Source organism: Arachis hypogaea, chromosome 6 (assembly GCF_003086295.3).
Source record: "Arachis hypogaea cultivar Tifrunner chromosome 6, arahy.Tifrunner.gnm2.J5K5, whole genome shotgun sequence".
Taxonomy (NCBI): Eukaryota; Viridiplantae; Streptophyta; class Magnoliopsida; order Fabales; family Fabaceae; genus Arachis; species Arachis hypogaea.
The window spans coordinates 104,771,429-104,787,383 of NC_092041.1; the positions used below are offsets into that span (position 1 = coordinate 104,771,429).

A 15,955-nucleotide genomic window follows, 5' to 3' on the forward strand; every position below is an offset into this window, starting at 1 on the left:
AAAACCAAAGGTAATGGCACAAGCAGTTCTAGATTTTCCATTTTATTTACAGAATATAATTATTAATTATACCCCAAATAGAAAATGAAATTATTGACTTTATATTTTTGGATCTTAGTGGTTTGAACATTCCAACTTTGACCAAGTGAGTTTTTGACTAGTCTCTTTCCAGCGTAATGTTGCCTAAGAGGACTATGAAATGAAATTTTATTGAAGTCCCAATGATGATGTCACTACAAATTATTAATCGAAGTTCCACTCTTCAATCTCAACTAATCTATATTGAAACTTGAAAGCTAAGATTAGAAATAGAATACTAAAAACTGCAAGCACTGCACAAATTTTACAAAGTAATCGACTATTAGAATCTTATAAAAGAAACCTTTTTTGCTTTCTTTCTGTGAAACAAATACAACAAAAGAATAAAAGTATTCATCAGCCAACAAAGCCGATTAAAGAACCTTCTTCTGGTCAAACTTTCCTATCACTATGTCTCTAATCTAATACATGTAAACATTCTTGCTTCTTTCTCTGTTTCTGTCTTTTGCTATGAGTAACTAAGATCCTATATGCTATACAAAAACATGTCCATGATAGCATCTGCAAAGTGGTGTATTCCAAACTTAGTTCTTTGAAAGAAATGACTCAAGGAATGAGTCATCCTTCCTTTCATCCTTGGCCTTGATGTATACACCATCCGAGAGTTGCGAATTGTTTCCATATGAACCCATTGATCTTCCAAGAGACGTGTAGCCGAAAAGTCCAGAGCCTTGCAGCATGTCTAGGGAAGATGATTCTTGAGTTCCGGTGGCCGGAAGCCTAGGATTGTAAAGTGAATTTGTGAAATTTGGCGCGCTAGAATAACCATTCACGGCCGCAGGCCTTATTGGTGCCGCCGGTGCATTGCTATTGTTTCTATTTAGAGAGTTTCTGTTCATGTTGTAACCTGCGCTGCCGCGTGCTGCAGGCACATCATGGTTGTGTTTCCCTTCATAAGTTGTGATCACTGATTTTATATCAGTCGCGGCTCGCTCAACATGTTTCCTCACTGAACAACCAGGGGCTGTGCATTTGTAATAACTCCTGCAAAAAGAAAAATAATTGAACAATATCAGTTACTAATGTTGTTAACAATTTAAAAGATTTGTGACACTTCTAAGAACTATTAACTAAGAGGGCTTTGTTTCAATCAGTTAATTACCTTGCATTTGGATTTCCTTTAACTACTTTCTGTCCATATTTCCTCCATCTGTAGCCATCATCAAGAATATCGATTTCGCTTGTAGTTTGAACTACAACTCTAGGTTCCCTAACAGTTCTACTTCCATAGGCTGAATGACCATCATGTTCATTCTCCCCCTTCCTGCAACAAGAACCAGAATTAGTTATAAACAAATTACTCTTCAAATCTTTGTAGATCATTTGTATAATAAGATTATGAAAAAACAGCATCACAAATATAGAAGAGTAAATTTTCTTCCATTTTTAAAGTATTAGATAAGAGTTGCTTCTAAAATAAAAAACAATAGCTAAACCTTATCCTAGTATTGAAAAATTAATATATGTAGATATTGAATTTTCAAATGCACCCTATGAAGTTTCATTCTAAGATTTCATGTTCTTACCATCTTTTGGCATCTGGTCCAAGTTCATCTGCATCTCCACCAGAGTAACTTGTTGGAGAAGTTTGTTCAAATTCTTCCTCTCCCATAGAAGCTGAAGAATCTTCTTGCATCGACACACGATCAAGTTGAGGATTGCCTAGTGTCACCACTGACTGATCCGAGATTCCTGAGTTAGTGCAGGATGAAGAAGGCTGCTGATGAATAATTTGTTGAGAGCTTGAACTTCTTCTAGTACTCTGTGGCTTAGGATGATTATGAGTTCCCTTATACACTATCTCAGTAATTTGTCCCTCCAAAGACCTCTCAACTTTCTTCTTCATTGCGCAATTCGGATGCGTGCACTTGTAATAGCTCCTTGGATTCTCACTCCCTTTCACTTGTTTCTGTCCATATTTCCTCCAATTGTAACCATCTTCTGATCTCCTTTGTTCTTTAATGGACTGAGACGTGTTAGCATAGTTGAAAGAACCGGACTCAGGCACCGAATTGCTTTGTAATTCGGGTTTTGTTGCTACCATTTCTGAGGAGAAGCTCTGTGTTGATGGATATTCAGATTTTGTTGCTTCCCTCTGAGATGAAAATTCAGCTTGGTTTATAGGTTCTGTGAATTTCCACATGTCTTGTGTCTTAAGTGGTTCCTATTATTACAAACAAGCATTAGAAGTTAGAACAAAATAAAATTATATAAATTTATTTTAAACCTTGTTTTACTTCAACTATGCACTATGTGATGATCATTATCACCAAGTTCTATTTTCTTTTCATTTTATTTTATTTTTTTTTTTGTCAAAATGGACACAAACATAGACATACTTTCAAGTTTGAAATTTTCAACTTAATTAGAATATGCTAGTTAATTTTTTTAAACCCCAAAAAAAAAAAAAAAAAAACAAAAAGACAACAAAGAAAAAGACAATTTAAAGTGCCAGTTAAAACTTACAGAAACGTCACCCCATAAAACCAAGTACAAGGTAATGGATGAAACAAAATATGACCATTTCAAGAAGAACAGAGAGAACAAAAAAATATCTCCAATTCAGCTGAATGATTGAACGCCCTAAAAGATGATATTTGTTCTTAAAGTCAAATGGTCAAACAAACAAAAATTACTTACTGCTTGAGAGGGAGAAGATGTCTTAGTCTGTGTTTGGAAAGAGAATTCAGAGAAGTTCTTCTCATCTTCCTTGTTGTTGAAGCTGTGGCCAGCAAAAGCCTCAATAGTAGGAGATGCAAAAATCTGAAAGAAACCATATTATAACAAAACAATACCATCAGTAATGACACTAAACATGAAATTAATTAGAAAAAGACTTGTTTTTTAAGTAAAAGAAGCATTTGGGGTGTTTGTAATTGTGAACTTACATTAGGAGAAGAAAGGAACAAAGATGAGTTCAAAAACTCAGTTGGGCTAAAAGTTGATGATGTAAAAGGAAAGTAAGAAGAAGTTTGTGAGTTCTCAAGTGGTAGTGAAGGTGGTGTAACAGACTTGAATTTTGGAACAGATTCTTGGTTTTGAATAACATTAGCATCACCAAAATCATCCATGTTCATGTTTATGTTACTATAGTTGTTTGAAAGGAGGTCAGTGAATGATGATGTCTTCATAAATTGTTGTTTGTTAAGTAGAAATGGTTGGATTGTGGTTTGAATTTATATTGGTTGAGAGAAGAATGAAAAGGAGGGAACTTGATTGATGCATGGTGTGTTGTGGCAAAAGCTTTAAGAAGTAGGAAGCCAAAAAGTCATGGAAGATGGTTCTGAGAAGGTACCATAGGCAGAGAGGGGGGTAAAGTTTGACCGTTGAAAATTATAAGCTTGGTCAAGAGTTGTGGGTTTGACTGGACTTGCATAAGTTGTATTATATTATAGCCTTCCAACTATTATCATGCCAACAAATCAAATCAAACATATCAATATCCATATCATCATATTATGACTTTAAAGCTACATGAAAATACTTTTAAAATTTTAGTATAGGTTGAAAATATTTTTCGTTCACAACCTTATTACAGACAAAATGGCCTTTAAAATTTAATTTAATTTTAAGTTTTTAGCGATAGAAAGAGAGTTGTGGATTTCTTCTTTTTTTTTTCTTGTTCTTTTTTTTTGTAGGAGCAAAAATATCTTTTTTTTTAATTTTATATTTTTTTTGTTATGGATAATTTTGTCCAAAATTATAAGATTTAAGTAAAAAATGACAATTTTAAAATTTAATTTTAAACTTTACGAATAATTTTGTATAAAAAGAGGTTTGAGACAAAAAAATTTTCGATCTATACTTTAAAAGACCAAAATCATACTTAACCATTTTAATTATATCAATTACGTTTTTAAAATTAATAAAGATATATTATATTAATCTCTCCGTTTTTTTCATTAAATAATTAAGTATACTGTTAAAATTAATGTAATACATTTTTATTAATTTTAAAAATATTATTTATATAATTAACATTTTAAAGACCGTTTTAAAAGTTAATTTTATTATTATTTAATTTTTAAAATATCATAAATATTTTTAGAAATAGAAGAGAATCAAATTGAATTTCCAAAAAATGTAAGAAAAATGATTGTATATGAAAAGTACTATTTGATATAAATTTTAAAACAAATTATAAAGATAATCACTTTTTTTGTAAAAATTAATATAAAAATAAATGAGTAAGAAAATTTTATCAGTAAAGTAATCAGAATATTTATTTACTAGCACAAAAAAGTGTTTAACATTTTTGGAAAGATAGATTCATGGATAATTTTAAGTTTAACTAAAAGATTTTAAGTTATTTATATATGGTGCATGATTATGTAAATTTCAAAATTGGAGTGCACATAAATTGAATGCCAATAAGTGTAATTGATTGCACTTACTAGAAGGAAGAGAAGGGCGGCTGCAAAAATAGATGTGTTGAGTGTCCGGTTATGTGGCATCATCATATAGAATCTAATGATTTTAAAAAGCATGTAATTTTCTTTCAACAAAATCAATGATTTATTCATTGCACCGTTTCGTGAGTTTGGATATCTATATATATATATATCAGGCCTCCTACTTATACAAATCTTTTTAGCTTATAAATTATATAAGTTGGTCCAAGTCCAAAAAAAATACACATATTACACTTTTTTACAATTGAGTATAAATGCACGCGCTTTAATCAACTGTTATGTTTTTTTAAAACACACTTAATATAACAGACTTTTCCTCTTCTTTCTCAATTAAAACACAAACAGTCAAGATTCAAACCACATTCGAAATAAACTACAATTTTAAAAAAAACATTCTACCTCCTCGCGAAGAGTGGAAGAAAAAATACAAATCTCCATAAAAAATCACCAGAAAAAACAAAGAAATATTATTTAAGGTACTGTTTTACTGTTCTTCTAGATTTTTCACATTTCTATTATATGAAATCGAAGCACTATATCGTCAGTATTTTTCTCTCTATTTCACTGTTCTTGGTTTAGATCTCATATTACTGTTCTGATGACACTGTTCTTCATTTACGCTATTTCACGTACTTCTAGTGAATGCTTTAACGTGTGTTTTGATCTATTTTGGTACATGTTTTGTGCATGTTTACATGTTTTTTAAGTAGGTTTGTGTATGCTTATATGAAAGACTCTTCCTCTTCTAAATGATTTTTGGGTGTATATGACAGATTTTTGAAGTGAGATATCGGACTTGGCATGAGACTGTTGCTTCTAGTGGTATTTTGAACTTAAATATCTTTCTGAACTCATATAATGTCATATAATCCAAAAAATGTAGAAATGTATGGGACTGATATATATTAGGTGGGATTGATATATATATTAGGAGTTTTGAAGTCTAACTGGTATTGTTCTAATTGTACTTGACCTTGTAGTGTCATTTTATACATGTTTGGTTGAATTGAATATGATTTTGAACTGATTTAATTTCGTTTAGTTGAAAAAACAAAATGTTTATGGGACTAATTTTGGGTGTATGTGGCTGATATTTAGGTGTATCTCACTGATATTTGGGTGTATGTCTCTGATTTTTTGGTGTATTTTTTATTTATTGATAACATCTCTTTTTCATTGTAGTAAAAAATGGCAAGCAAGAACTAAGGTGAAAAAAATACAATATAAGCACAAATATATGTTTTAGAACAAGTCAATTTTTCATAATACAAATATATCTTATTTTAATGACTCTAATTTTGTTTTTTTACAGCAAACCAAAGACTTGAAGTGTGCCACCAGATTGTTGAGTGAAAAATTTGAAAATATGAGCGAGACAAAGAAAGTGATTATTCGGGAATCAGGTTTTGGTGGACTGATACACATCTCGCCAATGAGGGTGCATCACAAACTATTAAAGGAGTTGGCTAACTTCTTTAATTTGGATAAAAACACACTCGAAACAAGCTATGGTTCCTTTAAAGTTAAACCTAGCACAATAGGGGCTGCTCTTGGCCTCAATGCATCAGGTAACTGATTACAAAAAATCTCTATACTTCTATTCTTCGTAATATCTTATTCTGCTATCATGTAATCAAGAAATAAATATAGGTGTATATGAGTGATATTTGGGGGTATATGAGTGATATTTGGGGGTATTTTAAGTGATTTGCAGTCTAAATATCACTCATATACCCCCAAATATCACTTATATACACCCAAATATCACTCATATACACCTATATTTGTTTCTTGATTACATGATAGCAGAACAAGATATTACGAAGAATAGAAGTACAAAAATTTTCTGTAATCAGTTACCTAATGCATTGAGGCTAATGGCAATCTCTATTATGTTGGGTTTAACTCTAAAGGAACCATAGCTTGTTTCGAGTGTGTTTTTGTCCAAATTAAAGGAGTTAGCCTCACTGGGGGATGTGTATCAGTCCACTAAAACCTAATTCCCGAATAATCACTTTTTTTGCCTCGCTCATATTTTCAAATTTTTCACTCAACAATCTGGTGGCACACTTCAAGTATTTGGTTTGCTTTAAAAGAAAAACAAAATTAGAGTCATTAAAATAAGATATATTTGTATTAGGAAAAATTGACTTATTCTAAGACATATATTTGTACTTATATTATATTTTTTTCACTTTGGTTCTTATTTGCCATTTTTTACTGCAATGAAAAAGAGATGTTGTCAATAGATAAAAAATACACCAAAAAATCAGAGACATACACCGAAATATCAGTTAGATACACCTAAATATCAGCCACATAAACCCAAAATCAGTCCTATAAACATTTTGTTTTTTCAATTAAACGAAATTAAATCAGTTCAAAATCATATTCAATTCAACCAAACATGCATAAAATGACACTACAAGTTCAAGCACAATTAGAACAGTACCAATTAGACTTCAAAAAGATATTTAAGTTCAAAATGCCACTAGAAGCAACAGTCGCATGCCAAGTCTGACATATACACCCCAAAAATCTGCCATATATACCCAAAAATCATTTAGAAGAGAAAGAGTTTCATGTAAGCATGCACAAACCTACTTAAAAAACATGTAAACATACACAAAATATGTACCAAAACAGATCAAAACACATGTTAAAGCATTCACTAGAAGTACATGAAATAGCGTAAACGAAGAACAGTGTCATCAGAACAGTAATATGAGATCTAAACCAAGAACAATGAAACGAAGAGAGAAATACTGACGATATAGTGCTTCGATTTCATATAATAGAAATGTGAAGAACCTAGAAGAATAGTAAAACAGTACCTTGAATAATGTTTCTTCGTTCTTTCTGGTGATTTTTTATGGAGATTTGTATCTTTTCTTTTACTCTTCGCGAGGAGTTGGAATGTTTTTTCAGAATTGTAGTTTGTTTTGAATGTGGTTTGAATCTTGACAGTTTGGGTTTTGATTGAGGAAGAAGAGGAAGAATATGTCATAATAAACGTGTTTTAGAAAAACGCAACAGTTGATTAAGGCGCGTGCGTTTACGCTCAATTATAAAAAAGTGTAGTGCGCATACTTTTTCTTAGATTTGAAACAACTTGTATAGTTTATAAGCCAAAAAACTTTGTATATGTAGCAGGTCTGAAAAAAAAAACAAGTTTGTTAATTTTCAAATGTGCAACTGCCATCATTAATTGTATTATTTAATTATGTCTTCTTTTTATTAACACAAAATTTTATTTTTTATTAGACAAAGGAAACTTTAAAATTCATTTTATATGTATATGCATGCATAAAATTCTTTTCTTAGTAGTTGCGAGTATATAAATATTTTATGCAATTTCTATGTAAAAATTGTTTTATTATCGGAAGTTAAAGTTAGGTCCTTAGCTTAGAGAGTGAAGATAACTACAATGCCTATCAATTAATATTTTAAAGAAACGTTTCATTATATGATATCTTAAGATGTAAGTTACATCTCTTGAATGACTACATAGAATGTAAGATAAATATATAAATACAATAGGATATGTCTTACACTCTTACGTGCACTTTGCTAAATTGCATTGAACACTTCAATTTAGCTCTACAGTGTCCTCAGAAATCACAATCCAATAATCAATTATTCAATCAACAATGACTTTACGAACATATTTGCAGATAACTATTGATTAAACATTCTTTGTTTACCCAAAATATAGGAACAGCAATATAAAAATATTTTGTTAGGGTAAGAGCAAAATGGTTCTATGGTGTAGTGGTTAGCACTCTGGACTTTGAATCCAGCGACCTGGGTTCGACTCCCAGTAGGACCTGTGTTTTCTGGTTGTATAAGGGTTGTATGTTTCTTTTATCAGAAAATATTTAAAAAAAGCTTTATTCTCATATAAATTAACTAGAATCAGAAGAATCTGGAAAAGTATAAAATAAGTGAAGTAAAAAAGAGAATATAATCAAATTATTTGTCAACTTTGTTATTCTATGATTAAAACGAAATAAAATTCCTTTCAACTCACTTTTAAATAAGATGAGCGGATATTTATATAGAACAAAATTTAAACTAATACATTATTTTCAAGAGTTCATACATAACTTTTTTTTGTCAAAATTTCTACATATTGAGCAAAAGAAAAGAAGGAAAAAATGTTCATCTCTGTAAACAATCTGGCAATCGTTTTATGCAATTACTGAGTATTGACTATATGGGCATGCAATCAAACATTTTGCTATAGTGATTTATTAAATTAAGCTTACTTGATGTTTCCTGTTGGTGATTGAATTATGTAAGGTAATAGCCGTTGAAATTGTTGTTCCAATGTGTTCGTACCTGAACTGAGGTTATGAACTTATGAGATTTGGAGATTTTATTTGGTGCAGCGTTGTCTTGTCTTCGAATCGGATGGATTATTTATAAAGACACTCCGATGATTAAGTTAACAGTATTTTTTTTTTGAGTATCGAAATGATCAGATCTCTACTTGCTAGGTTCTCTTCCCCTTTTATTCCGTTTTCGATATAACGCTTTTAGGCATTTATTGTCTTCAATATACGTTTTAAATGCCATGGTGTGGTGGTTTATTCCGTAACGTATTATTGTTGGATTAATATGAATTAAAATCTTGATTCTTGTCCAGAACACAATGATTATAATGCTAAGCTATTGGATTCCTAGTGATTAGAGTAATCAAAAGCGGATTATGTGCTCAAGTTGAAACAAAGATTGATAATTAGTGCTAATAAGTTTTATGACATTTTAGTTTATTAGGATTAAAAATCCAGAACCAAATCTAGCTAATTTGTTAGAGTTCTATGTGTTACAAATAAAATCTTGTATCATTTCTTAACATCGATGTCATTTGAAAATTTAACTGTAACAATTGATGCTGCAGCGTTCTGTGCTTTTCGCCTTCTTAGTACTTTGTTCTAGCGACTCCGACAAGTTATAGATTGCGTAATTCGGATCTCTTTTAGTACCTTATGATGACAATTTTAGTATAACACGTTGTATAAACTTTATGGAGGCTACGATATTAATAAGATGTACAATTACTAAAACCTTGATACTAGGTGACTAATTATTCTCGTACCTTAGTAAAAGTCTTGGAATATGTTTACATTGATAATCATGGAGAAATTAATGGAAATGTCTTTATGTACGAGGCTTAGCATTTTGGCCTTAAGGTTGATTGAAAGATTAAGGTATGCCACGAAGACTTAAAGAATGTCAAGCACGCTGAAGAAATAATTCTTGATATTTAAAAGGAATTGAATGTGGTTATACTTAAAGGAAGAGCTTTAACCTTTGCACTTTTTGGAAATAGGGTTATTAATTGGCTAATTCGGTCAATTTAGAGTTTAGACTCTGTCCGCCTAAACTAGCAAGTTAAACTAGTGAATCCTATCGTATGTCAAGTAGTTTCAGATTTTTAATTGTATGCCTTACCTATTGATTCGTTTGTTTATTTTTTTAAAAAAGAATTTGGCAAAAGGCCAATTTTATTTTTTTTTAAAAATACCCTTAAACAGACACGTTTGTTTTGAAACCTTTAACTAAAGGCCTGTTTTTTTTGTCAAGGTTAAATATGTGTATTAGTTGGATTGGATACTTGGGTTGGATCTTGGATTGAAATTGAGCTAATACAAAATTACCAAAACCAAATAGATGGACTTCTAGTTTAGATTTCGAATTGATCCATTTAACCATAGTTATCTAACCATTTTAATACAAAAAAAACCCCATAGCCGTAGTTATTTAAACTAACTGACAATCATCCCAGTCAAATTATTGGGTTATTTAATTAATGGTTTAGGTGAATTATTAGTTGAATCATTTAACTAGATAATAATTTAATAAAAATATAAAGTTATAATAATACAACAACAACAACAAACTTTGTCCTATTAGGTGAGATTGGCTACATGGATCAAACGATATCATTGAACTCTATCATGTATTATGTCTACAGAGAGACCTATCTTTAGCCAATAACATCTTTAATTCATGTCATAAAAATTCGACTAAAATTTTATGTTGGTTGTCGATGGCCTAACACAACTCTCTTTCTTTATCCGTAGGTGTAGAATAGATGGAGTTAAATATATAAAGTTATAATAAAATAAAAAATATGAATATTAAAAATAAAATATAACATTATTATTAAATGATAAAAATAATATTTTATATTATTTAAATTTGTTTTAGTTAAATAAATTATGATATAATCTATACTTTTATATAATACATATAATAATGAGCAAATATAATTATTCCGTCCCGACCCAGCTGGCACAATGCCCCGGCCTGGATGGCCGACCCGACAGACATGTTGAGCCCAAGCCAAAAGTCTGACCCGACCCGATCCTTTCGCCGCTCCAGCAAGGCACCTGATAGATGGGGGAAAGGAAACTTCCTGGAAGACGGGTCTACTCCTGTGAGACCCACCCTAGGTGCAGAGTATATAAGGGGAGGGCCCTACCCCTCTCCGAAGTACGTCACGATTCCCTCACCTCACTTTTATTACCATCTGTACGGATTCTAACTTGAGCGTCGGAATCCTTTTTGTAGGTGGCTCTCCCTCTCCAACATCACAACTCAGAAGGCCACGAGACCCCAACCGTCCATCCTTTGATGCGAGCTCGGGAAATCCATTCCTTCACCAGCGACCCAGGTCCAAATTCCCAGTCTTTCACACCCATCCCGTTCAACCGGCCCGTTCGATAACTGACAAACGAACAATAATAAAAAATTTTCTAGTTACACTCAATTCTTTAATATGTTACATATATAATTACAAGCAATACATATAACAGAGATTCACTTAGCACGGTGGCACAGGTGGCTCTTATCCACCCCCAAATTTAAGGATCGAGCTGTTTTTTGTTCTTCTTTTTTTTACTTTATTTTTGTAGGTTAATTAAGTTATTTTTGCAGGTTAATTAAGTTGAACTTATTTAATGTTTCTGTTTAAAAATATAAAAAATATTAGAGAACCAGTAGAATTTATTATTTTTGGCTAGGAATTAGTCATCAATATTTAAAAATAAGAAAAGTATAAGTAGACAATGAAAATATTAAACAATGTGAATAATGAATATATTGAATGTTCAATTTACTAGGTGTGCGAATGATTATTCTAATATTAAGATTTAGGTGAATAATTTTGGGATGTAATGTGTTTTATATTGTTTATATTGTTCAAAAAATTTATTGGTTACCTAACATAACCCTTAAAAATATGAACTAAAAATATGTTATTAGATTACTAACATAAACCATCAGATTTTCATAATATTCCTTAACTGTATTCGATTATTTCTTAATTGAGTCTGGCAAGTCATCATAGAAACTGAAAATGATGGTAAATGAAAATAGCATTGCAAGAAAAAAATATAGAATATAAAAAAATATGAGAGAATTAGAGAAGAATCAAGAAAGAGATAATTCTATACCAAAAAAAAATTTAAGAAAAAAATTATATCAATTTACTCCTATCTTGTTTGATTGATTATATTATTACCATTTCTATTTACATCATTTTTTGTTATATTAATTAAAATTTAATTTAGATATATAATTAATTAGTAATAAGTAAAAGTAGTTAGAATCGCGAGCCAACTCGTGAAATCGCACGAGTTTGTGATTTTACTCTCTCAATTCGTCTTGTTTATGTTTTTTGAGTAAGACTAGGAATGGCGTTCGTGCAGAAATACCGAGAAAACACTCAAAATCGCTGAAATCGCGTTTTTGATAAAAGTGCTCAGAATTTGTCTTGTTTCATTTTCATCGTCTCGATAGTCTCTGTTGTTGAAGTCGTTGTGTTGTCTTTAGTTCTCGGCTAAATCTCTCTTCTTTCTTCACCATCACCTCTGTCACTCGGCCTCTCCCCTCTTTTTTTTCTTTTAATATTGACCATTATCTTTGTTCTTCTGCTTCTCCCATTTTTTCTCCTCAACCCTTTTAACATTGGTGCTCTATTTTACTCTCTTTTTTTTTCTTTTTCATTCTGATCTATTAATTGATTTGGTATATAGATAAACTAGATTAATGAGGTAAAGATATTGTTAATTTATTGTTAAGAAAAAGACAATAAAGTTAAAATTAACGTTGAATTTGTTTTATTATATTTTAAATAGTAGTTTTTACTCCTCTCTATTCTTTCTGCAATTTTCTCTTTTTCTTTAGTTTATTTCCATTGCTACTCTACTCATTTGTCTTGAGTTTGGGAGACCTCTTTTTTTGTTTCTGCCAATAGTCCTATCTATAGACACTTGTAATTTTATTCACATCTAATAAAGTCATCTTTCTTTGGAACAAAAGGATTATATTGTACTAATTATTGATGTATATTAATATACTGTACAAATAATTAAAACAAAAAACTGATAATTGATAGATATATAAAAATTTGAATTTATTTTTATATTTTTAAACCTTTATATGTTTATATTTTTTTTAATTTATGAGTCACATATATATTTCGTTTTACAATTTTATAAATTACAATACTGCAACAGTCTTACGAAACTACGGGTTTATTATTTTAGTAATAACTATATTTTTATACGGTTATTAAGAGTATTTAGTATATGAATAATATTTTTTTTGTTTATTGTAAATCATACTAACTAATAAACTATCCTAATAATTTATTCATTATATATAGGGTTAAGTACGATTTTGGTCCCTATAATAGAAGTCGAAAATTTATTTCGTCCCCTACCTTTTTTTCATTACAAAATGGTTCTCAAGATTTCAGTTTGTTTTAAAATCATCCTTCGAACAAAAATACCTTTCTCCCCTTTTTTCCCAAAATCAACCAAATGCAGAAGCTAAACCAAGTTGAAGCAGAATAGAAGCAGATGCAGAACAGAAGCAACACCAATGACCAGAAGCAAAGAACAACAATGGAATCAAAAGAACAATAACAACAAAAGCAACTACAAATACAAGAACAATAATAACAAAAGAACAACAAGAACCGAGAACTCAGAAAATCATCATCATCATCAAAACTCAGAACCTCAGAACCCAAAACTCAAAAAAATAACCAGAACTCAGAACTCAGAAAAAACAATGGATAATGGAATAAAAAGAACAACAACAAAAGAACAGAAACCAGAAGAATTGATAATCAGAAGCAGAAGCAATAGAACCAGAAGAAACCATAAGAAACCAGAAAAAACCAAAAACCAGCGAAGAGCAGCGACAACCGACGACGAGTTAGGAGGAGGAGCAGAAACGGCGAGCGGCGCGCGACGTCCACTCTCACGGATTTGCTGTCGTCGACGTCGAGCCAGGAAGAGAAGCAGCGGCGAGATCTGGCAGTAAGATCCAGCGGAGACGACGAGGACCGAACGATGAGGATCAGCGGCGGCGGTGGCGAGAACCCTTCCCCTTCCCTTCCCCCTCTTCTTCCCGAACACCCCCACCCCCACCCTTCTCCCTATGCATTTTCCCTTCTCCCTTTTTCCTTTACACGTTTTTTTCTTTTTATATTTTTTTATTAAGGGTAATTTGGTAATAAAAATAAAAAATTTGGTAAAAAAAAACGATTTTAAAACAAATTAAAACTTTCGGAATCATTTTATTGATAAAAAAGACCAAAAACAAAATAAATTTTCGGCCTCTATATTAGAGAGCAAAATCGTACTTAATCTTTATAAATAGAGGTGACAATGAATAAGATTATAGAATTTAAGTTCTATTTTAATTTTATTTGGAGTGTAAAATCTCTCCAAAACTGCAAAATCTACCATATCTTACCTCTGGATTTAAAACCTTTCAACTGAAACTTTACCCGTACTTTAAATCTCTCCGATGAATCTTATCTATAATGAACAAATTTATTTCAATTACACATAAGGCCGGGTTTAGTCCTTTCACATTTTGTAACATATTAGTATTATAAAAAGGAAAAAGCTCTACATCCATGTAAAAATTACATGGATGGTATCCATGTAACTTTCATTCCATGTCCCACACCTCCGCTTGTTTTACACGCGCCTCTTATAACGTATATAACGAATCCTTATTTTGCGTTATCAATGTTTTTCAACGTAAACTTTTTCATACAACGTAAACGTCTTTTACCTTCTTCTTCTTCAACCTAATTAAATTCATCTCCTCTTTCGCGTTTTTCTTCTTTGCATTATGGATCTGGATTGATTCAACGCAATTATCTTCATCATTCATCTTCTTATTCATTTTCTTCTTTGATTTGTACTTTTGAATTGAAACAGTGAATGAATCAACTTCAAATCAGTTGAATGAGTGCAATTTTAATTATTCTTCTCAAACGTATCAATTTGATGAGGTTTGGATTATTGAATTCTGAATCGAATTTAATGGAATGAAATTTCTAATTTTATTTGAAGTGAATTGAATGCTGAGCTGATCTACATCTGAATTGAATTCAATTGAATTGATAATATGTAACTGTGAGTAATTGTAAGTGTCAGTAATTATGAGTAACTCTGAGTAAATGTGAGTAACTTTTCGGTTCGGTAAGTACTAAAGCGGTGGTTCATCACTTTCATGTTTTCGGTTCGGTCCGCAGAAATGAGTCTAACAAAAATTAGATCAATATGTTTTGTTTCTTCCCTAAGCACTATATAATCTTTTCACCATAATTAAGATTTCGGTTCACCATAACTAAGATTTCGGTTCACTATGAGTACTATATTCGGTTCATTCTACACTATTCAAAACTCTTCTTCCTCGCATTCTACTGCTTCTTCACCAAAGAGAGAAGGAGGAAAAGACAAAAAATACAGTAGCAACAACAACAAAAGAATGACGATAATGTTTCATGGTTTAGGGTTTTAGGGTTTAGGGTTTATGGGTTCAGGGTTCAGTGTACAGGGGTTCAGTGTGTTTCAAACTTTTGGTTCACCTCGTGTATTAATTTCGGTTCACCGTGTTCATGGTTGAGGGTTTAGGGTTTAGGAGTCTAGGGTTTAGGGTTCAAAGTTCAGGGTTTTAGGGGTTTAGGGTTTACGGTAGGGTTAAGGGTTTAGCATTTAGGGTTCAGAGTTCAGTGTTCAAGGTTTGTTCAGGGTTTAGCGTTCAGGGTTCAGAGTTTAGAGTTCAGGATTTGGGTTCAAGGTTTAGGGTTTAGGGTTTACGGTGTAGGATTTACGGTTTAGGTTTTAGGGTTTTAGGGATTTAGGGTTTATTGGTTCAGGGTTCAGTGTTCAAGATTTTGGTTTTAGTGTTTAGGATTTTGGGTTTGGGGTTCAGTGTTTAGGGGTAAACAGGAGAGCGATTTGGATTACTCTTCTGAAACGAATCAAACTAACAAAGTTTAGATTATTCAATTTTGAATCGAATTGAATGGAATGCAACTGCTAATTTGAATTGAATTAAATAGATGGAGGTGTACTGAATTGAATTGAATTGAATTCATAATATGTAAATTGTTGGCAGAGTTA

At 31.4% G+C, this 15,955-nt stretch overlaps 1 protein-coding gene and 1 non-coding gene across 2 annotated transcripts; one reads left to right on the forward strand and one right to left on the reverse strand.

Moving 5' to 3' along the window:
• Positions 1–150: 150 nt before the first annotated feature.
• On the reverse strand, positions 151–3,456 carry LOC112697297 (probable WRKY transcription factor 26). Its single transcript, XM_025750416.3, has 5 exons — positions 2,988–3,456; positions 2,740–2,862; positions 1,626–2,263; positions 1,202–1,363; positions 151–1,083 (listed from the first exon to the last, which is right to left on the reverse strand). Exons 1-5 carry the CDS (start codon positions 3,228–3,230, stop codon positions 624–626), a joined length of 1,626 nt encoding a protein of 541 aa, XP_025606201.1. The 5' UTR covers positions 3,231–3,456; the 3' UTR covers positions 151–623.
• Positions 3,457–8,268: 4,812 nt separating this feature from the next.
• Positions 8,269–8,340, forward strand: TRNAQ-UUG (transfer RNA glutamine (anticodon UUG)). Its single transcript has one exon. It is a non-coding gene; the product is annotated as a tRNA-Gln (tRNA).
• The last annotated feature ends 7,615 nt before the right edge of the window (positions 8,341–15,955 follow it).

Excerpts from the sequence above, each read along its gene's own strand:
- LOC112697297 (XM_025750416.3), bottom strand. The coding sequence starts at position 3,230 with ATGAAGACATCATCATTCACTGACCTCCTTTCAAACAACTATAGTAAC. Across the intron at positions 2,863-2,987 it reads TGTTCCTTTCTTCTCCTAAT|ATTTTTGCATCTCCTACTAT; the intron begins GTAAGTTCACAA and ends GGTTTCTTTCAG. Across the intron at positions 1,364-1,625 it reads GGACCAGATGCCAAAAGATG|GAAGGGGGAGAATGAACATG; the intron begins GTAAGAACATGA and ends TTCTTGTTGCAG.